A 24,914-nucleotide genomic window follows, 5' to 3' on the forward strand; every position below is an offset into this window, starting at 1 on the left:
AAAAAAACGCAAGACACAGGAAATTGCACTGCTGGTTTTTCAGGCGTTTTTTCTTGCGTTTTTTTTTCCAAACCAAAATCCGCAGGACAAAAAACCAAGAAGAAACTTAGCCTAATGGCCATGCTAGTGAAATATTCATGCTTGTCTTGTGGCTAGCAGGCTGAGCTCTGTGTCCACATAATGCTGCTGCTTCATTTTCCCTTCCAAGCTGTTTCCTGTTTGTTTCTCCAAACTGCAACTTCAACTACCATGCTGCTTTGCAGGGGATTGTGATGTCACATTCCCCCTCCTCCCCATAAGTTGTTCCTCCCATTGCTTGTTTGCCACGCTCCCTTTTTATTTTTTTGGTTTTACTACATGTCCCATCATGCCTCATTTATTTCCTTCCCCACCCTTTTTGGTTTGGGCACATACTGTGGTTGTCCCTCCCGTTCACGCCTTCCCGTGTTCATTTGCATGCATGCTGGGCTGTGAACTACATTTCCGTGCATGCATCGGTTCTTTCTGATCACGCCCACACTGTGATGCTGATTCCCTGCCCTCATCTTCCTGTCACCTGATGTGGGCTGTGAGGGACTGTATGTTGGTGTGCAAACCGGGCCTGGATTGCAGTTATGATAACTAGTCTGCACTTAGCCTATGCTATTTTTTGTATTCTGTGGCATTTTGCTGTGTAATGTATTGTATATTTGAAGCCTGTATTGTGTGTAGAGAGAGATTGCTCTTTATCTCTCTCTATGGTGGCGATTTTTTCAAAATCTGTGTACAGCAAGAGTGGTGCAGTTGCCTATAGCAACCAATCAGATTGCTCCTTTCATTTTTAAAGAGGCCTGTAGAAAAAGAAAGAAGCCATCTGATTGGTTGCTATGGGCAACTTTTACTGTAGACATGTTTTTTCAAACTCGACCACATAGTCTGTACCTTGTGGTAGTAGTATTGCAAATTTTACAAAAACATTATTGAAGATTTCTCAAAACCTGCATAGAGGAAGAGTGGTGCAGTTGCCTATAGCAACCAATCAGATCGCTTATTTAATTTTCAAAGAGGCCTGTGAAAAATGAAAAAAGTGATCGGATTCATTGTTATGGGCAACTGCACCGCTTTTCATGTCCACTGTTTTCCAAAAATCTAAACCATCATTACTGTAAGGGGAGGTGCAAAAGGTGGCCCTCAATGATGCCTGTACTACAACTACAGCCATCATGGGACCAACTGTGGACCATGATGGGTGAAGTGTTATTTTAGCAGGGGAAACAAGGGATGCCTCATTGCACATTCCCAGGGGAGTCCCGGAAAGCTGGGTAGCAAAGTTGCCAAACAGTATTGGCTTATTTCCCAAACCAAGTCAGAACACCGTTTATTGACCCCCCAAATTGAAAAAATAAATAAAAAAAGGAATAAAGCACCCTTACATTATTGACCGAACTACCTAGATGTGTGTGTTGGAAACATACGTTCAAATTAATTGAAATAATCCAATTATTGCACCAAATCAAACAAACAAAAAAAAAAAGCTGCCGTCTTCCATTATTCAACTGAAACCTCTTCCAGTGTGCAAAGCCAGGCCGGGTTTTGGACTGCAAGTCTCTGATGAAAATCCAATCAGACACAATTAATAACACATGTTTCAAAGGAGAACGGCAAGTTAGGGCGGAACTAAGTGTAAAAAAAAAAAAATATATATATATATATATATATATATATATATATATGACCTTCCCTTACATCACATGACTAGCACTGGATCACATGAGAAATTGTGATCACATGACTAACGTCATGACGCCTTGACACACATGGGCGTCAATAATGTTAGCAGGGGGCGGGCTGCAAAACGAAAACACACAGCAGCCATGCCCACTAACATTACATGACATTAGACATATCATGTGACATGGCCGTAGCTTTATGATGCGCACACATGGGCGACTAAAATACACGTCAGCAGGGGGCAGGGTTGCCGAATAGAAGAGAGAGCAGCACAGCCCACTAAACTGTGAGGTCACATCACGGAACGCAGAGAGAGATGGGAAAAAAGCGAGACCACAGTCATCAAGTAGGCTGATGAAAAGGAACTTCCACCCAAAAAAAGAAGAAAGATCTGCAAAGAAATATGCACACATATTTACGCATTACTTAAACAGGACATGTTCTTTACTGTAGTACAAAAAAAATGCTTTCCCTGGAATACCCCTTTAAGTCTGTTGTCTTGCACACTTGATGCTGTGCCCTCTGACTTAAAGTTTGAGTCAAAGGGCACAGAATGAAGACCGCAACTCGATGGAACGATAGCCTGGCAATTAACCCCTTAAGGACTCAGGGTTTTTCCGTTTTTGCACTTTCGTTTTTTCCTCCTTACCTTTTAAAAATCATAACCCTTTCAATTTTGCACCTAAAAATCCATATTATGGCTTATTTTTTGCGTCGCCAATTCTACTTTGCAGTGACATTAGTCATTTTACCCAAAAAAGCACGGCGAAACGGAAAAAAAAATCATTGTGTCACAAAATAAAAATAAAACGCCATTTTGTAACTTTTGGGGGCTTCCGTTTCTCCGCAGTGCATATTTCGGTAAAAATGACACCGTATCATTATTCTGTAGGTCCATACGGTTAAAATGATACCCTACGTATATAGGTTTGATTTTGTCGCACTTCTGGAAAAAATCATAACTACATGCAGGAAAATTTATACGTTTAAAAATGTCATCTTCTGACCCCTATAACTTTTTTATTTTTCCCTGTACAGGGCGGTATGAGGACTAATTTTTTGCGCTGTGATCTGAAGTTTTTATCGGTATGATTTTTGTTTTGATCGGACTTTTTGATCACTTTTTATTCATTTTTTAATGGTATAAAAAGTGACCAAAATACGCTTTTTTGGGCTTTGAAATTTTTTTGCGCGTACGCCATTGACCGTGCGGTTTAATTAATGATATATTTTTATAGTTCGGACATTTACGCACGCGGCGATACCACATATGTTTATTTATTTATTTTTTTACACTGTTTTATTTTATTTATGGGAAAAGGGGGGTGATTCAAACTTATTAGGGAAGGGGTTAAATGACCTTTATTAACACTTTTTTTTTAACATTTTTTTTGCAGTGTTATAGGTCCCATAGGGACCTATAACACTGCACACACTGATCTCTCATCCTGATCACAGGCGTGTATTAACACGCCTGTGATCAGTTTTATCGGCGCTTGACTGCTCCTGCCTGGATCTCAGGCACGGAGCAGTCATTCGCCGATCGGACACCGAGGAGGCAGGTAAGGGCCCTCCCGGTGTCCGGTCAGCTGTTCGGGACGCCGCGATTTCACCTCGGCGGTCCCGAACAGCCCGACTGAGCAGCCGGGTCACTTTTACTTTAGAAGCGGAGGTCAGCTTTGACCGCCGCTTCTAAAGGGTTAATACCGCACATCGCCGCGATCGGCGATGTGTGGTATTAGCCGCGGGTCCCGGCCGTTGATGAGCGCTGGGACCGACGCGATATAATGCTGGATCGCGGCGCGATCCCGCTTCATATCGCGGGAGCCGGCGCAGGACGTAAGTATACGTCCTGCGTCGTTAAGGGGTTAAAAGCCTGTGTAGTGGAAGCCTAGTATGTGCTTTACCAGGTTTCCATCTTGTATGTTGCGGCTGTGTTCTTTGACATTAGGATGCAGCCACAACATAGTTCTCTTACAAAAGCCTGTGAAATCAAATGCCAGGCTTCCTTGTTACTTTCCTGCAGGCGAGGAAGGACACACTGCTGTGGGGCTGGTATGCAAATATATCCAGGGCTGGTCTTAATCCCCAGTCCAGCCCTGCCTGGTGTAAGATATTGTCTGCTAAGGAGTTGAAACTTCCTTTGATATGTACAACAGCTGCTGAACAAATGTCTCTGCCCAAGTAAAGATCGGTTCCTCTTCTTTAAAGGGGTACTCCGCCCCTAGACATCTTATCCCCTATGCAAAGGATAGGGGATAAGATGTCAGATCGCCAGGGTCCCGCTGCTGGGGACCCCCGCAATATAGCAAGCTGCACTCACCTGTAACTGCTTTAGGAAGCGCTGGAGGATCTCAGGCTAATTGCTCCCGACCACGGGGACGGAAGATTGTGACGTCACAACTCCAACTACATAAGTCTATCCTCCTATAGCTGGACAATTTATAGCCCAGCTTAGTTTGAATTCTCCACATCTGTTGTTTTCACCCCTGCATATTTTGTATTGAGATGTAACCTGTGTATTTTCTGCTTATGTGCTCGTTGGGGGAGATTTATCAAAACCTGTACAAGGGAAAAGTTGCCCATAGCAACTGTTACGTTATGCACGATGGCCGTGAGCGCATGGTCACGTTACCTGCTGCTGCCGGCGGGGCTGGGGCGCCCACATGCGAGCCCCAGTCCATCACTCACCTGGTGCTTCTCCTGCCCCAGCATCTGCCTCACTCCTCTGGCACGCGTGTCCCCGACCCCTAGGGCATGTGCGCGCCAGAGCTTTAAAATTTAAAGGGCCAGTGCGCTCATTAGTGTGATTCACCTGTAGCTCATTTATATATTCCTCCACCCTCCTCACTCCCCTGCCGGATCTTTGCCTTGAGCCTGAGAGAAAGCCTTCCTGTTTCTGCCTTGCCATATATCTGATCCTTCACTTTGTGACCCGACCTTGCTTCTCTGCCCCCTGCCTATTGACCGTCTGCTACATCCTGACTATGCAACCGTGCCGCCTGCCCTGACCTTCTGCTATCCAAACTACGAGCTGCCTTATCCCTCCTGTGCCTCGCATCTCCTCAGCCGCCTGTGTGGTCGAGCCGTGCCGGGGGTAGAAACCTGGGTGCCGCCTGCTGCAGCAAGTCCATCCTGCTTTATATATATATATATTTATGTAAATATATTTTTTATATGGAATTTGGGAAAAGGGGGGTGATTTAAACCTTTAATAAGGAAGGGGTTAATGTGTGTGTGTGTGTGTGTGAAACTTTTTTTTTTTTTTTTTACACTTTTAGTCCCCTTAGGGGCCTTTTAGGAGGAATAATTTGATTCCTCCTACAGAACAATAGGATTACTTAAATTCCCATTGATCTGTGTGCTCTGCGCTTGATTGATAAAGCCTGGCCCTGCCAGGCTGTATCATTCAGAGCACGGGTGCCGCCGCAGCAGGAGAGGTAAGCCCTCAGGCTACCTCAATAGTGGATCGCCCATCCCCCCCGCGATCGCGCTGCAGGGGGGCGATCCACCCCACTGGACCACCAGGGACTGGATACAGGCACCTTTAAACGCCGTTGTCAACTTTGACAGCTGCGATCTAAAGGGTTAATAGCATGTCGGCTATTAACGCCGGCCCCAAGCTACAGGAATCATACCCTGGTAACGGCCAAAGGACGAGCATAGACGTCCATGGTTGATATCGGGTTAAAGGGGTACTCTGGGGAACTAAACCCAAATCCCATCCTTTCCCTCTCATCAACCTATTTATGTGTCTAAATATCATTAATTAGCTATATAGAACAGTGACCCTTCTTTTGGTTGTCACTTATAGTGTTGGGCGCGAATATATTCACTATATATTCGAAATTACGAATATTAACTTTTTTCCGCATAATCGCATAGGTCAATATTCGCATATTCCTTCTTTTCTCTTGTGGGCCAATTAGAATGATGCAAATACACTTGTCAGAGGTTATCAACAACATCCATAGCAACCAATAGTAAAGTTGCCCACCCCCTCACTGTTTTCTTCCTGGAATAAGCGAATATTCGCATATGCGAATATAATGAATAAGCGAAAATCACGAGTATAGGACGAATATTCGTCTATATATTCGTGAAATGTCGCAAATTCGAATATGGGCAATGCCGCTCATCACTAGTCACTTACATGCAGGAAGTGAGGGAAAGATGTCATCCGGCCTTGTTTCTATTTAAGGTCCTCTCTGAATGCAGAATACACCCTCCTGTGAGACTGAGACCATGAGTTTTCTGTCCTGCTCTGATGATTTATAATCCCTTTAGTTCTGGGAGGTGTGTGCATACCAATCCCACACTAAACCTCTCTGCTCACAGAGCAGGAGGGTGGGGGCTGCTCACAGAGAGAGAGAGAGCTGTGAGGAGCTGGCCACTGTCAGAGCAGAGTCACAATGACTGATGGGAGATGCAATTGACGTGATAAGGGGTGTGTGAAGGAGTGTCCAGAGCATGGAGACGCTAGGAGACAGGCCAGTACATCATGAGATGTGGAGGAGGCCATAGGAGGGCAACAACCCAGCAGCAGGACCGCTACCTCCGCCTTTGTGTAAGGAGAAGCACTGCCAGAGCCCTGCAAAATGACCTCCAGCAGGCTACAAATGTGCATGTGTCCACTCAAATGGTCAGAAACAGACTCCATGAGGGTGGTATTAGGGCCCGATGTCCACAAGTGGGGGTCGTGCTTACAGCCCAACACCATGCAGGGTGTTTGGCATTTGCCAGAGAAAACCAAGATTGGCAAATTCGCCACTGGCACCCTGTGCTCTTCACAGATGAAAGCAGGTTCACACTGATCAGATGTGACAGAGTCTGGAGATGCCATGGAGAACGTTCTGCTGCCTGCAACATCCTCCAGCATGACCTGTTTGAAGGTGGGTCAATAATGGTGTGGGGTGGCATTTCTTTGGGGGGCTGCACAGCCCTCCATGTGCTTGCCAGAGGTAGCCTGAGGTACTGCCAGATCCCCTTGTGAGACCATATGTTGGTGCGGTTGGCCCCAGGTTCCTCCTAATGCAAGACAATGCTAGACCTCATGTGGTTGGAGTGTGTCACATCTGGGACATCATGTCTCGCTCCATCCACCAACGCCATGTTGCACTACTGAGCCTCATTTTGACTTGTTTTAAGGACATTACATCAAAGTTGGATCAGCCTGTAGTGTGGTATTTCCACTTTGATTTTGAGTGTGACTCCATATCCAGACCTCCATGGGTTGATAAATTTGATTTCCATTGATCATTTTTGTGTGATTTTGTTGTCAGCACATTCAACTATGTAAAGACGAAAGTATTTCATACGATTAGTTCATTCAGATCAAGGATGTGTTATCTTAGTGTTCCCTTTATTTTTTTTTTTGAGCAGTGTAGTTGTTTCCCAACTAATGGAAATCTTTTAGATAAAAAGCACATAAGTGTAAGAATGACATATGACATTGTAAAAACAGGAAACATATACTTGCCACTGTAACTGCATCATTCAGAAGAGATTCGCCAAAGACTATGATAAATAGGACATCATTGACATGGACCTCTTCAAACACAGCAAGAACAGCAACTGGGTCAACAGCAGCAATGAGGCTTCCAAAAAGAAGAAACTCCAACACCCCAATTTGCAGATCCCCTGCAGCATAAACAAGAAAACAGTAAAATGTAAAGGCTGCTTCAATTATTTCTATTTTGAAAACCCCCAAATAGATTTGTACATAATATATCCAAAACTCAAGGACATCACCAAAAATATTGGTACATGATAGATGAAACAAATAAGGAAATAGAAGTAGAAATAAAAAAACAATTGTTTTTATTTCTAGTTCTATTTCCTTATTTGTTTCATTTTCATCACTATTATCTCTTTGACAAAGAGTAACTATCTTTCCAGGTCTTTTCTGTTAAGATTAATCATTACATTGTAATATGTTTTATTTGTATTTGTACCATTATTGTAACGCATGAGAGGAAGACTCCAAGTGTGAATGAGAACCATTCATGCTGTTAGAGAAGAGCATACTCCTAGAAATCCATGCCTTCTATTATATGTAACATTCTGACCATTTGTTTCTGATTCAGACCGTATGTGTATAAATAGGCTGAACTAACTTTAAATTTCAGCACAACTACTAAAGAAAGGGTCGTATACAGTATGTATTCCGTAAGTACCCTGAAACGCGTCTAGATTTGAACATATTTTGTAAAAGACACGCCACCACTATATCCAAATCCTTTGCATATCCTCTAATTCCTCATAGCCTATGGTGGATCCATCTCTCCTTCTCATCTGTTTGCCGAGGCTACAGCTCTGACATCAGGCGCCATATTCCAGAATATTCCGGACTTGCCAGTCAGGCGCTTCATCTGTTTGACATCCTGCGGTCTTCACTGTGTCCCATGTCCTCGGACCAGCCGCAGCTGTGCCTGCCAGCACTGAAACTCCAGCTTCTAATGATCTTCACATCACTAAAAGCGGCCACAGATTCCATAAGACGCTTGCTAGCATCGCAAGCGTAGCTCTGACAGTAAATGCTACCTGAATCTAATAGGTGAGATCTACCCAATAGAAGTATTATTTTATGTAGAACTTTACTAGCCACAGGGCTGAGTATCCAGGCAGTGCATATAAGCTGGGCTCTGACTCTGCGGACTTTAGCGCTTCTCTGGTATGCACGGCTGATGATCCCAGCGGCGTCCTTGTGTGTCTGCAGCGCGCACTGTTTATTTGGCAAATAAAGTTCATAGATGGATTAAAGGGGTACTCCGGTGGTTAATTTTTTTGACTATATGGCATCTTCTTTGCAAGTTTTGTTTTTTTGCAATATACATGTGTTATATGTTTTGGCAGCATGTGTGTGTTTTTCTTACCTGTTTGTTGGGCAGGAAGTTCTGTAGTTCAGAGGGTTTTCTTTTACTGTTGTCCACAGTTCTGAGTCTGTTGTGGACAAGATGTCACAGCTTTTTTTTTTTTTTTTTTTTTTTCTCTCTGTCTGCATGAGAGGAATAAGCCACGCCCCCTCATCTCATCTAGCTGAGTACACAGCCCCTCACCTCCCCTCCCCCCTGCTCTGTATTCTAAGGACGCAGGTCTGCACAGGAGAAGAACCTCACAGAGAAGATAAGTGTTATCTGAAGGGGAGGATGAGAAGGTGCACGGGCTGGGGATGTATGGACTGCAGGGGAATAAATCTCATACTGGGAATGATCTCTATGGGGGAGATTTATCAAAACCTGTGCAGAGGAAAACTTGCCCAGTTGCCCATAGCAACCAATCAGATCGCTTATTTCATTTTTCACAGGCCTTCATAAAAATGAAAGCAGAAAGCTGATTGGTTGCTATGGGCAACTGGGCAAGTTTTCCTCTGCCCAGGTTTTGATAATTCTCCCCCTATATGTGAAGGGGGGGGGGGGGGGGCTCCTGAATGACACATGCTGGGAGTTGTAGTCCCTGTTGTGTGTGTGTGTGTGTGTGTGTGTGTATGCTAGTGTTTACAAACCAGTGTGCCTCCAGCTGTTGCAAAACTACAACTCCCAGCATGCCCTGACAGACTTTGGGCATGCTGGGAGTTGTAGATTTTCAACAGCTGGAGGTACACTGGTTGGGAAACACTGTTCTAGCCTATTCAGCATACACATCATGTTACACCAGTGTTTCCCAACCAGTGTGCCTCCAGCTGTTGCAAAACTACAACTCCTAGCATGCCCAAAGGCTGTCAGGGCATGCTGGGAGTTGTAGTTTTGCAACACCTGGGTGCACCCTGGTTGGGAAACACTGGTGTATGCCCTACAGAGGTGTGGTGAACTACAACCCCCAGGAGACTACAGAGGCAGCATGCTGGTGTTATACCACAGACTGAAGACTCCTGAATGACACATGCTGGGAGTTGTAGTCCCTTTTGTGTGTGTATGACAGTGTATCCCAACCAAGGCTGATTTATATTAGTGTGCTGTGTATAAGGGGGAAATAAGGAAATAGTAGGATGGGTAAAGGGCGAAACAAACAAAAAAGCCGCCCCAAACCAGCAAGGCATGTGGCATGCTGGGATTTGTAGTTTTCAGCACAGCAAGAAACAGGAAATAGAAGCAAAGATAGGAAACCAAAGTGGGGGATAAAAAGACAACAAAGAACGGAAATAGAGTAGGCTAAACAACAAGAATAGAAATGAAACAAAACAAATAGGGTAAGTCAAAAGCGGAAAAACACGTTGACCACGGAAGTACCCCTTTAAGGTCACAATATAGGTGTTGGTGGTGGTCACAAAGCTTAGTAGATAGTGGGCTGGATGCATTTCAGGACCCTCATAGGTCCTTTCCTCAGCCGCTTAAAGTAGATATGAAAAATATAGCTGCTGAGGAAAGGACCTGTGGGGATCTTAAAATTTGTCCAGTCCACTATCTACTAAGCTTTGTGACCACCACCAACATCTACATTGTGACCTTAATCCATCTATGAACATTATTTGCCAAAGACATTGGTCTGTCAATCAGTACCTGACAGTGCACGCTGCAGACACGCATACCAGAGAAGCGCTGCAGAGCCCATTATTTCCAGCGCTGCCATCCTGCAAGACAGCTGAGTCTCCAGCAGTGCTCTCTCCAGCCTAGAGAGCCGACACAGGGGCAAAGACCAGCGCATACTGGAAGGCAATACTTCACCATACCGGCATCTGCTAACAGGTATCTTCTCCCGGATCGGTGAGCATTGCATCTTTTGATAAACTGAGTCCATTGTATTTGGCTATGATTCATCATACAATTACCCTGTAATACCGTACCTAAGGATAAATACGGAATTTTATGCACACTAGTATCTCCAGCACACACATATATGCTGGTTGCTAGCCTGTCTGAGGACACTAACAGAACTTTTTGCATATTTTCATTTCTATGATGAACCGGTCCCAATAGGTGTGCGGTTGCATTTTTACACTATTTTATTGCGTATTTTTGCATCTTATTTTTACTATTTTACTGTATCCATATTTTAAATGTAGTGATCCTGACGACACGCAAGGGCCCTATGAGTCACAAGTCACATTGCATTATATTAATATATATATATGTTGTCATTTTATCTATACAATAAATATTATATTGATTTAATATCCGTGACCTTGAGCCCCATATTTTATATTGTATTTTCCAATATCCAATTTAACATTGGATATAATCTAATTGTGATCTGTACTACAATTTGTCTTATTATTTGTTTTACTTTAAAAAACCCAAATACATTGGCCTATATTTTGGTTAGATAATGACTTTATAAACATCTCCTTCATTTCTGCACTTGTGACTCCGATTGGGAAAAAGGCATACTTGAATATTAAGTGCCTTGATAACATAGGAACATACGAGGAGATTTATCAAAACCTGTGTAGAGAAAAAGCTCACCAGTTGCCTATAGCAATCGGATTGCTTCTTTTATTTTTTTTAGAGGCCCTTTGCTATAGGCAACTGTAGAACTTTTCCATTGCACAGGTTTTGATAAATCTCCTCCATTGTTTATATGGTTAAAAGACATTAGTCTATCAAGTTCAACCTATATCCATACAGTTTCCCTACCATTTTGATCTAGAGGAAGGCAAAAAAAAAAACCTTATAATACTGATGTCAATTCCTCCATACCAGGGGGGGGGGGGGGGGGACATTCTTTCCTGACTCCAATATGGCAATCACAATAAAACCCTGAAACAATGTTCTATTCCTATAAATCTAGTGTCCATAACCTGTAATGTTATTATTCTCCAGAAATGTATTCAGGCACCTTCTAAACAATTTTAAAGAGTTCACCATGACCACTTTCTCTTGTAGAGAGTTCTATAGTCTATCTGCTCTTATAGTAAGCAGCCCTTGTTTGTGCTGGTGTAGAAACCATCTTTCCTCTAGCTGTAGAGAATTTGTAAGTGTTTCTGGTGTTTAAAAACCTATTAAGGCCCTATTAATTTAGTCTGCGCCTGAGCTCCACACAAGTTTGTCAGTCATCTTGGGACTCAACAAAGGAGCATATGGTCGGGGCAATCCTGGTTTTTGTAACTGCAAGCTCTAACCCCCAAAACCACAAACAAACTAGTATTGACGACAGGATAATTAAATCCAATGGCGCTGTGAAGAGCATTATAACCCCATGATCCACAACACTATAGTAAAGTTAAAGATGTGGTAATTTTACACATTTTACATATATTTTTCTGCAATATAATTGATGATATAAGGCTTACCCATTATTCCAGTTAGGTAGACTCCATACAGTGAAAGGCCGGTTGTGGCAGCATTCCATACTGTTCCGATAACTGCATACAGGAGAATGGTACCCAGATTTCCAAAGAACAGCCTATTTGGCATGAAGTACCCAGCGTCCAGCACAATAGGAGGCAATAAGTAAAAGAAGAATACTGTTGGTGTTAGGGTGAAAGAAGCAATGTGATCAGCAGCCCATACTATACCACCCAGAAGCAGACCAAGCACAATTAGGAGGCAGCTTTCTGGAATCACTGTTGTCACTTTGTGGGATATGTGGAATACTGTAAAGAGACAAAAAATATTACTCTGTTACAAACTAAAACATAACAAATTGCATAGTTTACATAGTAGCATAGTTACATATTGCTCTATTCGGTTGGTCAAATGTGCTAAATTAAAAAGGTAGCTTTTCGCTATAAAATTTTCCAAAATACCATGGGATGATACTGGAACAATGCTAGAAGAAACAGTGCAGTTATTTGTTTGGTTCAGTTATACTTTTGGGTGTATTTCCTGAACTTCTTGCAGTAGGCTAATGATTTAATTATGATTAAGACTTGTGATGTAAAAAAAAGATGATGCCCGTTTTCAAGAAATACTTCATTCCGGAACTTCAGCTTACTATTAAAATACACATATATACTCAGTTTAACAAACAATGGGTTTGATTTATCAAAATCTGTGCAGAGAAAAAGTGGAGAAGTTGCCCATTACAACCAATCAGTTTGCTTCTTACGTTTTTAAAAAACTTTTTCCTCTGAAAAAAACCAGGAAGAAGCAATCTGATTGCTACGGGCAACTAGTCAACATTTACTCAGCGCAGGTTTGGATAAATCTCCCCAAATATAAGTAGAGGTGCTAACAACTTATTTGTTTGTTAAGACAATGGATAGGAAAAGTTGAGCAAACTCTTTGAAAAATATTCCAAGCGGTCCATAAACTCTCCCTTTTTGGCAGAAGCAACAAACTTTTTTCCTGACAAGTAAAGAAGCAATGGCTTTTACAAAGCAGTCCAAAAATAATCCCTTTTTAGAGAAGCAACAGGTTTTGTAGCTGGCAATTTAAGTAGAACATTTTTCAATTTCTTGGTAACAACAGGATTGGCATCCTAAAAAGTAAAAAATAAATAAATAAATAAAAAATAGCTTTTGTAAAAATAAGCCATAAAAAGTATCTTTTTTGGGATCATCCAATTGTGTAGATCTGCTAGTAGCAGCAGAGGTTGCGTTAGAAGTAGCTGCTATAGCAGCAGTACAGTTTAAAACCAAGTACAGGAGAGGGGTGCTGTGCTTTCATAGGCCCGGTAGTAGTGGGGGCATCAGGGGTAGTGGACTGAACGTAGACAGTATAAGTAGCGGCAGTATTACTGAGTCACATGTGGGGTAGTAGTAGCCAGTTGACAGCAGTTATGACAAATCTAATCAGTGGCATCAGGCACAGACATTTTAAGATCCTGGGCCATGCCTGATTCATTTTAACTTACATGAGTTTTTCCATGTTGTTGGCAGACAATATTGTTTGTTTAGGGGGGTTGACACCACTTTCCTCTCTCTGACACTAAAAAAAGGGGGTGGACAAGACCACATTGATACCCATGGCAAACGGGGCAAGTTCTGGATATTGGTCTAAATTAAACAGAAGTCTATGCGTAAGGGTAAAGCTCACGTATGAATCAAACTGGTTGTTCATGTAGTGGTGAACATCCCTTTGGTGACAATTCACATCAGGTTGGCATAGTGGATATAGAAACACTCATCATGTTCTTCAACAGAAACATGCTGCTGTCTCTTGCAGGGGTGGTGCTGGCAGAGACAGTGAAGTGTTGACCTTTGTCTCCCAGGCTTAGTAGATGTAATACAGTGTGGCAGTGCTTCACTTAGCACTGATGAAAGGAGGGAGGAGGGTAAGTGAAATTCTGCCCTGTAGGGAACCGTAATATGTCTGTGGAAGAAGTGCTGAATGAGGAGACTGGTTTTGAACATCATGGCCCAGATTTATTAAACTGTTTCAGAGAAAAAATGTAGTTATTTTCCCACAGCAGCCAATCACAACTCGGGTTTCACTTTACCTCAGCTAGTTAGCAAAGCTGTGATTGGTTGCTGTGGGAAAATCATTCCAGTTTTTCTTTCACAGTTTGATAAATCTGGGACAAAGGGTTCATAGGCGACAGCTATCCTAAGTTGAACCAGATCGGCACAAAAGTGGAGGCCTCAATACTCATACCTCATACTGAAAGATGTGGAACCAATGAGCCCTGACAAATGTACTAGCCCTGACCATAGCTACTAAATCTTTTTTTGTATTGCTTCACATCACAATATGTGTGTTCATTTTACATTGTGTGTGTTATATACACCAACACACACCAAATCCCGAAATCCCAGCACCAGCCAGGTCATGGATCGTGAAAAAACTGAGGTGTATATATATGTGCACTTTGTTTGTACTATGCTTGATAAAGGGTACTGCTGCCGAAACATTGCATTTTGAAATCGGGACAATAAAGATTTCCAGTTTTTTCACGATCCATGACCTGGCTGGTGCTGTGATTTCGGGATTTGGTGTATCTTGATCCAGGGCTGGCAACCTGGGCAACCGACCCTGGGTGCTGTTATAGATATATCTATCAGCACCATATATATGTAAGACAGCACTAATATATATATAATTTTTTTCACTATGAATAGTTTTTCCTATTCACTTTATATTTTTATCACACTTTTTTTATCATGCTATTGCATGATGTGTAGTCTCACTATTATTAATCAATAATTTTTATTCTTTATATTTATAGTCTCATTAAATCATGGCATTGCAGCATTATTATTAGTTTTAGGTTATATTCACACATTCTTAGTTTTTTTTTTCATTTCCTTCATTTATGTTAATTTGTCACTTTTTGTACATTAGTACTTTCATCTACTTTTTAACTGAGCTTATATTTATAATATTATTTATAATTGAATGAGTCCGGTCTCCAGACCCCGTGACTCTCTGGGAGTTGCATCATGTGATCCAGTCATGTGACCGGCTCTGTGGCGCAGCACCCGGAAGTCTGGATCAGCCAGGATTTCCACCCACCAATGCCTTATGTATCAGAGTAGATTGACCATGGTGCCACACCAACACTTCAAAATATGGATAGTGCTAAACATATTTAAGGCGCTGCTACCCAGTTACAGACAGTTCCTCCGTATCAGACCACAAGTAAGTATTAAGGATATGCATTACATAAAACTTAACTTTTAATAATATTCTTAGGATAAAATATATGGACCCAAAATGTACAAAAAAGGTGTGCAAAAAACACCACCATGTTCCACCTACACCACCAAGTATTGATGTAATGCAAAGTCCTCTAAAAGGGAACAACGTATGGTTCATTGTAACCAGTGGGGGCAAAATCTTCCCCTGTAAGGCCCTACTCTCACATTATTAATTGCCTTCTTGGCAAGTGTTACTCTCCCTATTTCCCCCCTACAAACACTGCCATTTCCCAGGGTTTTTAGGTGGAAATAGAGAGAGTTTCCTGTGTAACACTTGCCAAGAAGGAAATTGATAGGGCGAGAGCAAGGCATTACAGGGGAAGTTTTCCCCTTCCAGGGGAATACGTTGTTCCCTACCCCCTTTTCGAGGAAAGTGTTACTCGTCTTAAAAAGGGTGGCCCCACACAGGAACCAATCCCTATTTCCACCTAAAGCCTCGGGGAAATGGCAGTGTTTGTAGGTGGAAATAGGGAGAGGTTCCTGTGTGGGGCCGCCCTTTTTAGGGCATATAACACTTGCCAAGAAGGGAATTAATAATGCGAGAGTAGGTCCTTACAGGGGAAGTTTTTACCCCCACCGGTTACAATGGACCATACTTTGTTCCCTTCCACCTTTTAAAGGTCTTAGCATCACATCAATACTTGGTGGTGCAGGGGGCACCAAAAAAATTGGGTCCATATATTTTATCCTAAGCATATTATTAAAAGTTAAGTTTTACTTAATTCTTATCCTCAATACTTACTAACACACTTTTAAAAAAGAGCCAGTTTTCTTCTGCCTACCGGCCTCAGCTACTATTCTGATCCTGCCACCCACCTGATGCCAAGTTCTCCTTTTTTCACCCACCTTTATCACCGGGTACTGGTATTGCCACCCACCATACCACTCTGTCACCGGCTCACTTTCAGGACTCCTGATGCTGCTGCTGCCACCTCCAGGGTGTCTCATTCTGCCAACATATGTTCTCCTCATGCTGATGCCAGCTTACAGCTGTCTCATACTGCCACCATATGTTCTCCTCATGTTGCTGCCACCTCCAGGCTGTGTCATTCAGCAACTATATGTTCTCCTCATGCTGGCACAAACTCCAGGCTGTGTCATTCAGCCACTATATGCTGCTACCAACTCCAGACTGTCATTCAGCCACTATGGGGGACATTTATCAATGTTTGCTTATGTATTCCTTTTTCAGTTCTTTTTTTCTTACAGTTTTTTTGCTTATGTGCGACTTATTTATCAATTGGTTTCAGCCTGTTGATAAATTTTTCAGGTAAGCAAAGTGTCATTCAGCCACTATATGCTGTCACCAATTTCAGGCTGTGTCATTCAGCCCCTGTATGGTCTCCTCATGCTTCCACCACCTCCAGGCTGTGTCATTCCGCCACTATATGTTCTCCTCATTCTTCCGCAAACTCCAGGCTGTGCCATTCAGCCACAATATCCTGCCACCAACTCCAGGCTGTGTCATTCAGCCACTATATGTTCTCCTCATGCTTCCGCCAACTCCATGCTGTGTCATTCAGCCATTTTATGGTCTCCTCTTGCTGCCGCCACCTCCAGGTTGTGTCATTCAGCCACTAGTCTCCTTATGCTGCCACCACCTCCATGCTGGGTCATTCAGCCACTATATGGTCTCCTCATGCTGCCGCCACCTCTGCGCTGTGTCATTTATCACTATATGGTCTCCTCATGCTTCCGCCATCTCCAGGCTGTGTCATTCAGCCACTTTATGATCTCCTCATGCTTTCGCAACCTCCAGGCTGTGTCATTCAGCCACTATATGTTCTCCTCATGCTGCTGCAAACTCCAGGCTGTGTCATTCAGTCACTATATGCGGCCACCGATATTTTTGGAAAAATTCGGCAATTCGGTCGAATCAGATTTTTCCAAAATTCGCTCATCTCTAGATATGTGTGTTTAGTTGAACCAGAAAAATAAATGTACAGTGGCTTTCCAAAGCAGATCTGTCACTTGCACACACTTTTTTAATTCACTGCTATCACACAACTAGGAAGATATAATGTGTGTTTCATTGACCCAGGGAAATAAACATACAGGGGGAGATTTCTCAAAACCTGTGCAGATGCAAAGTTTCAACCAATCAACTTGCTTCTTTCATTTGTCAGAGACCTTGTTAAGAATGTAAGACGTAAGCTGATGGGTTCCTATGGGAAACTGGGCAACTTTTGCTTCTGCACAGGTTTTTGCTGATGCATTTTAACACACTTTTTAGTGCACCCTTGTCTACTTGCGCTGTTAGCCGGATGTTATTTAGGTGCCTGTTTCTGCCACCCAAACAGTGCATGGTAAAAATGCTTTAACTGTGTTTCTTACTTTTTGATGCTACATTAACTTTTAATTATATAAGGGTAAGGGGTTTACTATATTTCTTTGTAAGCATGAGTAAAGAAACCACATGAGCAGTCCATCCAATCAGTGCCCTCCAGCCATTTCTTCACCCTGGTCTGACCAGGCAGGGAGGCGTTTAGTCAGTCTTTGCAGAATAGTTGAGAATGAGTCCAGTTAGAGACAAGAGCTCTCCTGTGTTGCCTATCCCATTCCTCTTGGGAACAAGCCTAAAACCCAGTTTCTTAATATTGGTTCCAGAGCAACTACACACTTCTCACATGGATCCCACTGACCAGGTCATCAGTCCAGTCTAAGTCAAGCTTTGGAGACAATAGAAGTATCTGATGGGCCCCATAGAACCAAAGCATAAAGGTGTGAAGATCCTCTGGCTCATATGTCTGTTATAGTCCACCATGGCGTTAAGCACCAAAATTAGAATTCTGGTGGTGAAGCAGCTCAAGTCTGTGTTAGTCAGCTCTCATAAATTTAAGACTACAAGTCGCAGCAAGCCCATAAAAGCAACTGTGGTTTCTTTCTCATCCACTGCTACTAAAGTGAGTTGTCCGCAATCTGTGGAATGTACTGTCTACCTTGTCACCTTGCAATTATCTCAAGTAAAGTTTCAAGTGGTTACCTATAATCTTGCATTTGAGGAATCATTTTCCTCAACCACTTTCATTGAATTGTGGAGGGTTAACACTCCTGGCATCACAAAAGTTCTCCAACAGCCACCTATCCTGATAATCTGCATTACACGTCAACCATAACTTTACCATACACTGCTATGTTACAACTGATAAATATAAGGTGTGTGTCATAAATTTCAAAGATGTGAGTAAAGATGCCATGCTGCATTTATGGCGCTTTAAACATGTATTGCTATTATACAGGTCAGCCACAGCACAGCTTTGCTCAGTTCAGTACTTGTTTTATTTTTTGTATGAGCTGTGAAAAAGCCTTTCTTCACTTTGTGGTACACAATAAGGAGGTCCCCCTATGATCAGCCCACACACACAGTGGCTGGGAATGATCCCTTCTTTGCTGTGGATTCTTGTATAGCCCTAGGATTTGTGCATTGAGGATATTCTAGTTAGGATAAGGATTCTGACTCCTGTTCATGCAAAGGATTCTGGCTTTCTGTTTGTTCCCTATCTCTGTCCCATATCTGTCTCTATCTCCCTTCCTGTTTATCTCTCTCTCTCCTGTTCTGACTGCGTGCAGGAACTGGCTTGGGAGCATTTAACTGTGTAAAACTCCCCTCCCTCTTGATGTCTCCTATTGACACATAAACCAGCAAATCATATGATAACCTGGGTTATTATGTGATATGCTGGTTACCCTGATGTCGTTGCACTGCCATTTGCGATTCATGCTTCCTCTGGGCGCTAAAATGCCAAGAAGAAGCCGTACCAGTAAAAATACTAAAGTTAGGCAAATTTTGTTGAACCCGAAATGTGGGTCGAAAGTGAGTTCGCCAGATGCAGAGAAGGCATTTGATAGGGTTTACCTCAGACACACCCATATTAAGTTCAACTTTCCCCTTCCTCTTGTCCCCTAAGCCAGGATGAAGGGATACATGGAAACACGGTGGGAGGGCGAACTCACCTAAAGGCGGCATTTGCAGACGACTTGTTGATAATGACTACCAATCTGCTACCTAACATTCAATTGCTTATTGACCGTCATGGTAATCTATCCAATTTTCGGGTGAATTACACCAAATCCGAGATACTGAAAATCACCATTCCCCCCCCCCCCCACACCATGCAGCTTCTCTTAAATCCCCCTCCCCATATTGTTGGCCGGTGCACGGCATAAAATACCTACGTATAACTATTCCCAGCTCCCTTGAACTCTTTGCTACTAATTATGTTCCTCTTTTTAATAAGCTGAAAAAACAAATAGAAGACTGCAAGTTGCCATACCTCTCCTGGAAGGGCAGATGAAACTTGCTTCAGACTTACATTATCCCATCTATATTATATATTATTAGAATGGCTCCTATAACTTTATGTACACAGTACCTCCTACAATGGAAACTACTGTTCCGCTCATTCCTATGGTCAGGTAAAAAACCTTGCTTACCAGATGCCCTTCTACTTTGCAGTAGGGAGAAGGAGGGCCTGGCCATGCCAGATGTGGCTCTGCTTTACAAGGCTGCCCATCTTCAGAGATGGGCTGAATTGGTGGCAGGGGCAGGGTATTCTCAGGATCTATGCCCAGAATACCAACATTTACATACGATGATAGGGTCGGTGTCCCGTGCCCTATGGCTACCATCAGCATACTCTCTCAAGAAAGTGATGAACCCTCCGACGAAATCTGCACTCACGATTAAACAGGCGCACACCAAACCTCAGACAGATACATAATCCGGTGCTCGCATTCTCTCACCGGTGCTGCCAAGCTCCCTCATACCATTCAAGTGATAGACATACAGTCATGGCCGTAAATATTGGCACCCCTGAAAATTTTTTAGAAAATGAAGTAGTTCTCACAGAAAAGGATTGCAGTAACACGTTTTGCTATACACATGTTTATTCCCTTTGTGTATTGGAACCAAACCAAAAAAGGGAGATAAAAAAAGCAAATTGAACATAATGTCACACCAAACTCCAAAAATGGGCTGGACAAAATTATTGGCACCCTTAACTTAATATTTGGTTGCACACCCTTTGGAAAAAATAACTGCAATCAGTCGCTTCCTATAACCATCAATAAGCTTCTTACACCTCTCAGTTGGAATGTTGGACCACTCTTCCTTTGCAAACTGCTTCAGGTCTCTTGTTGGACGCCTTTTTCCAACAGAAATTTTAAGATATCTCCACAGGTGTTTAATGGGATTTAGATCTGGACTCATTGCTGGCCACTCAGAACTCTCCAGCGCTTTGTTGCCATCCATTTCTGGGTGCTTTTTGACGTATGTTTGGGGTCATTGTCCTCCTGGAAGACCCAAGATCTCGGATGCAAACCAAGCTTTCTGACACTGGGCTGTACAGTGCGACCCAAAATCCTTTGGTAATTGTCAATTTCATGATGCCTTGCACACATTCAAGGCACCCAGTGCCAGAGGCAGCAAAACAACCCCAAAACATCATTGAACCTCCACCATATTTCACTGTAGCTTCTGTGTTCTTTTCTTTATATGCCTCATTCCATTTTCGGTAAACAGTAAAATGATGTGCTTTACCAAAAAGCTCTATCTTGGTCTCATCTGTCCACAAGACGTTTTCCCAGAAGGATTTTGGCTTACTCAAGTTCTTTTTGGCAAAATGTAGCCTTAGTTTTTTATGTGCCTGTGTCAGCAGTGGGGTCCTCCTGGGTCTTGTGCCATAGCGTTTCATGTCATTTAAATGTCGACGGATAGTTCGCGCTGACACTGATGCTCCCTGAGCCTGCAGGACAGCTTGAATATCTTTGGAACTTGTTTAGGGCTGCTTATCCACCATCTGAACTATCCTGAGTTGATCCCTTTCATCAATTTTTCTCTTCCATCCACGCCCAGGGAGATTAGCTACCGTGCCATGGGTTGCAAACTTCTTGATAATGTTGCGCACTGTGGACAAAGGCAAATCTAGATCTCTGCAGATTGACTTGTAACCTTGAGATTGTTGATATTTTTCCACCATTTTGGTTCTCAAGTCCTCAAACAGTTCTCTTCTCCTCTTTCTGTTGTCCATGCTTAGTGTGGCACAAACAGACACACAATGCAAAGACTAAGTGAACTTCTCTCATTTTTATTTGCTTTCAGGTGTGATTTTTTTTATATGGGCCTCACCTGTTACTTGCCCAAGGTGAGTTTAAAGGAGCATCACATGCTTGAAACAATCTTATTTTTCCAGAATTTTGAAAGGGTGCCAATAATTTTGTCCAGACCATTTTTGGAGTTTGGTGTGACATTATGTCCAATTAGCTTTTTTGGTTTAGTTCCAATACACACAAACAGAATAAACATGTGTATAGCAAAACATGTGTTACTGCAACCCTTTTCTGTGACAAATACTTCATTTTCTAGAAAAATTTCAGGGGTGCCAACATTTACGGCCATGACTGTAGATGATGTATGGACGAAACTAGATCATACCAATGACATCTGATTTAATCCAGGTGCTGCTGCCCACTGCTAAACTTTTATCACTTGTATATAATTTGGAGAGCTGCTGTGCTACAGGTGTGTGTCATTGGAGCCAATCTCAATTGGTTGGAGCGATTAGCACTAATGTCTTCTCGTGCAGGGCTTAGGCTGTGCACGGTCCTTTCTGGCATGGCACTAGAAGCGGATGTTGCTGTTATGCTATTTCTGCTCTCCTGGGAGAAAGAGTTAAATGTGTCTCTTACCGCTGAGGAACACAAAGAAGTTTTAAGACACCCGCATGGTTTTTCCAGATGCGTTAAATTGCAGGAGGGCAAACTTCTCACAAGGTGGTACTGTACACCATAACTACTACATCACTGGGGCCTCTTGCCCACTGGTGCATGCTGGAGGTGCCATGATGGTAGGGGCACCTTTTTACACATTTGGTGGCACTGCGCAGATATTATTCAATTTTGGTCGGAAGTTGGCAAGCTTATATCTACAGTCTTAGGCAAACAAATTACATTGACACCCCAACTGGTACTTTTTGGTCTTTCCACTGCAGATTGCAACATGCAGAAAAAATCTATGGTTCTCCATCTACTCTCTGTGGCAAAAGCATTGATGCCTCGGCACTGGATGCAGGTATCGCCTCCTACTATCCACCAATGGCACCTAAAGGTATCTGAACTGTGTAGAATGGAGGAGTTGGCCATTTGGAGCACCCACACTCATCCTAGCTTTCTAAAGGTATGGCAGCCCTGGCTGGACTATAAACTCCGCCTTGCATCACCCTTGCCTTCTCAGTCTTAGGTCCCCTCACTTTGCTTACACTACCTTTTGCTTGCACTACCTCTGTCGTCCCAACCTACCTAATAACACACTTCTCTTTCCTAAGATAATCTTTCTCTCTCTCCCATCCACCTCTCGGCTTCTGTATCTTTTCTTTTCCTCCTCTCTGCTTCTTTCTCTTTGCTTATCTCCTTTTTCCTCCTATTTCCTTTTTAAAATATATCTTTCTCATGCCTTACTTCTATTCCTGTGTTATGTCTTCTTCACATCCTTGATCTCTCTTCCTCTTTTTCTTACATTAACTACCTTTTCTAACTTTCCTTTTCCCAGTCTTTCAACCTCTTCTACTACTGTTTGTTAGTTTTTTGGTCTTTGGCATCGCTGTGAGCCGTAGTGGAGGCTGATTAGTTCAGTTCCTCTATGCCAATTTAGAGGTGGGTCTCAGAGACATATTATTAACAAATGTCTCCTATATGCAATGTAAGTTTGTACCTTCTTACTACTTGGGGCCTGAAAGCTCACAACCTTAATGCTGTTATTATTGTTTTTATTACTGGTTCTACTGCTGTTCTAATGAAAAATTCAAAATAAAGAATTGATATAAAAAAAAGTCATAATAAAAAAATAAAAAAGTGGGTTCACCAGGCTCGGCTCTCTCAACGCTACTGTTGAATAAAGAAGGTGGTAAGATAGAAAGTCTTATTAAGGATATGCCTAATAGGATATGTTTTTGTGGTGTCCTGGTACCGTATTGCATACCATACCTTGTATGGTGGTCCCCAAAGTCAGAGTTACTACGTTCAGGTAGAGTCCCCCAGGTGGGACAGCCCCTAGTCGCCTCCTCCTTCTCTAATTTTATGGTGTTTGTGTGTGCATATTTAGTAATGGGTATATTTAATATAATGTATATTAGTATGCTTACCTTGGTAGTGTCTCAGGACCTTCGGCCATGTGACTATGTTAATTCCTCTATGGTATGTTGGAGGACCTTTGGAGGTCCTTGGGTAACATGATTACCTATAACCCTTTGTAAAGATGATTGGTCCAGTACTTCTGTCAATCAGCTTAAGTCCAGCCCCTGCCCATATAAGGGAGCTGTAGCCAATGATCGCTCTCTTGGGTTGCTGCTCTCGTGGATGCCGGACTAGCAGGACGGATCTGCGCAACTTTCAAAGACAAGCTAAGCCAGAAATATGCCGGCCTCAGCCTAAACTAAACCGTGAGTTCTAAACTAAATCCCCACTAAAGCTAGCGAGACTGCTGAACCTCAACTAAATCCCCTAAATCCAGCTGAACAGCGCATATAAGTCTACTCTAAAACGCTTAAGGTCCCAACCACTGTCAATCTTTAAGACTTTGCCTGTTCCGGTTATGAAGCTTGCATAAAATCTTCAGTAAAAGCTCCAACTGTTTTCAGCAAACTCTCCAGTTGTGGACATTCAATTATTCCATACCTCCCTATCGCTCTTGGGAAGGGTGGGGGTAGGACAAGCATTGCAGAGGAGCCCTCACCCTGGCATCACAAATAGAAAGGGTTAAGCAGACACCCTTTAATTACCGAACAGCTACACCCCCAGGCTATCACATTTTCAGGAAGCAATGCCTGCCCATTATCTTGTTAAAGATTGTGCCTCCAACTAGTGGAAGTGTTTGCTCTGTTGCTAAGAGAACTGTGAGTTACCATTTCTCACGTTACCCCGGTCTAATTCCGATTTTGAAAATGTTGTGAAAATTGGAAAATTGCTGCTGAACTTTGAAGCCCTCTGATGTCTTCCAAAAGTAAAAACATGTCAGCTTCATGATGCCAACATAAAGTAAACATATTGAATATGTGAATCAATATATCATTTATTTGGTATGTCTATTTTCCTTACAAGCAGAAAGTTTCAAAGTTAGAAAAATGAAAAAATTTTCATGAAATTTTTGCATTTTTCACAAAGAAATGATGCAACTATCGACGAAAATTTACCACTATGTTAAAGTAGAATATGTCAGGAAAAAACAATCTCGGAATCAAATACATAAGTAAAAGCATTCCAGAGTTATTAATGCTTAAAGCCCAGTATCAATCTGTGTAAGGCTGCTTTGACTATAAAAATATACCTAAATATACACCTCCGTTATAAACGCCCATTATAAAAACCCTGGAAATCGGCCATTAAAAAATCCTATTATAGTCTATGGGATTTTTCTAATAGTGGTTTTAACCCGTTATTGCCCGTTATTTTGTGACGGGTGAATGAATGGAAGAAATAGTGCATGCACTATTTCTCCCGTTACTATCGCCCGTCATAAAATAATGGCCGTTATTAATAACTGGCGATAATGGGTTAAAACAGCTATTAGAAAAATCCTATAACAGGATTTTCTAACGGCCGATTTTCAAGATTTTTATGACGGACGTTCATTATGGATGAATTTTAATAGTGTGAAAGGGGACTCAGTTATGCCATTATGTTTTTGTTGAATTTT

At 42.4% G+C, this 24,914-nt stretch overlaps 1 protein-coding gene across 2 annotated transcripts in view; it reads right to left on the bottom strand.

Moving 5' to 3' along the window:
• Positions 1 to 24,914, bottom strand: part of SLC9A3 (solute carrier family 9 member A3) — a 192,121-nt gene that overhangs the window by 130,441 nt on the left and 36,766 nt on the right. The window contains exons 1-3 of one of the 2 annotated variants that reach the window (XM_056520135.1): positions 13,444 to 13,564; positions 11,939 to 12,241; positions 7,190 to 7,350 (exon numbers count right to left, since the gene is read on the bottom strand). In XM_056520135.1, coding sequence (XP_056376110.1) covers positions 7,190 to 7,350; positions 11,939 to 12,241; positions 13,444 to 13,546 — 567 coding nt within the window. In that variant the 5' untranslated portion in view covers positions 13,547 to 13,564. Of the gene's footprint in view, positions 1 to 7,189; positions 7,351 to 11,938; positions 12,242 to 13,443; positions 13,565 to 24,914 lie in introns of those variants that run through there. The other variant, XM_056520134.1, reaches the window with a different exon arrangement.

The sequence above is a fragment of the Hyla sarda genome, chromosome 5 (genome assembly GCF_029499605.1).
Source record: "Hyla sarda isolate aHylSar1 chromosome 5, aHylSar1.hap1, whole genome shotgun sequence".
NCBI lineage: Eukaryota > Metazoa > Chordata > Amphibia > Anura > Hylidae > Hyla > Hyla sarda.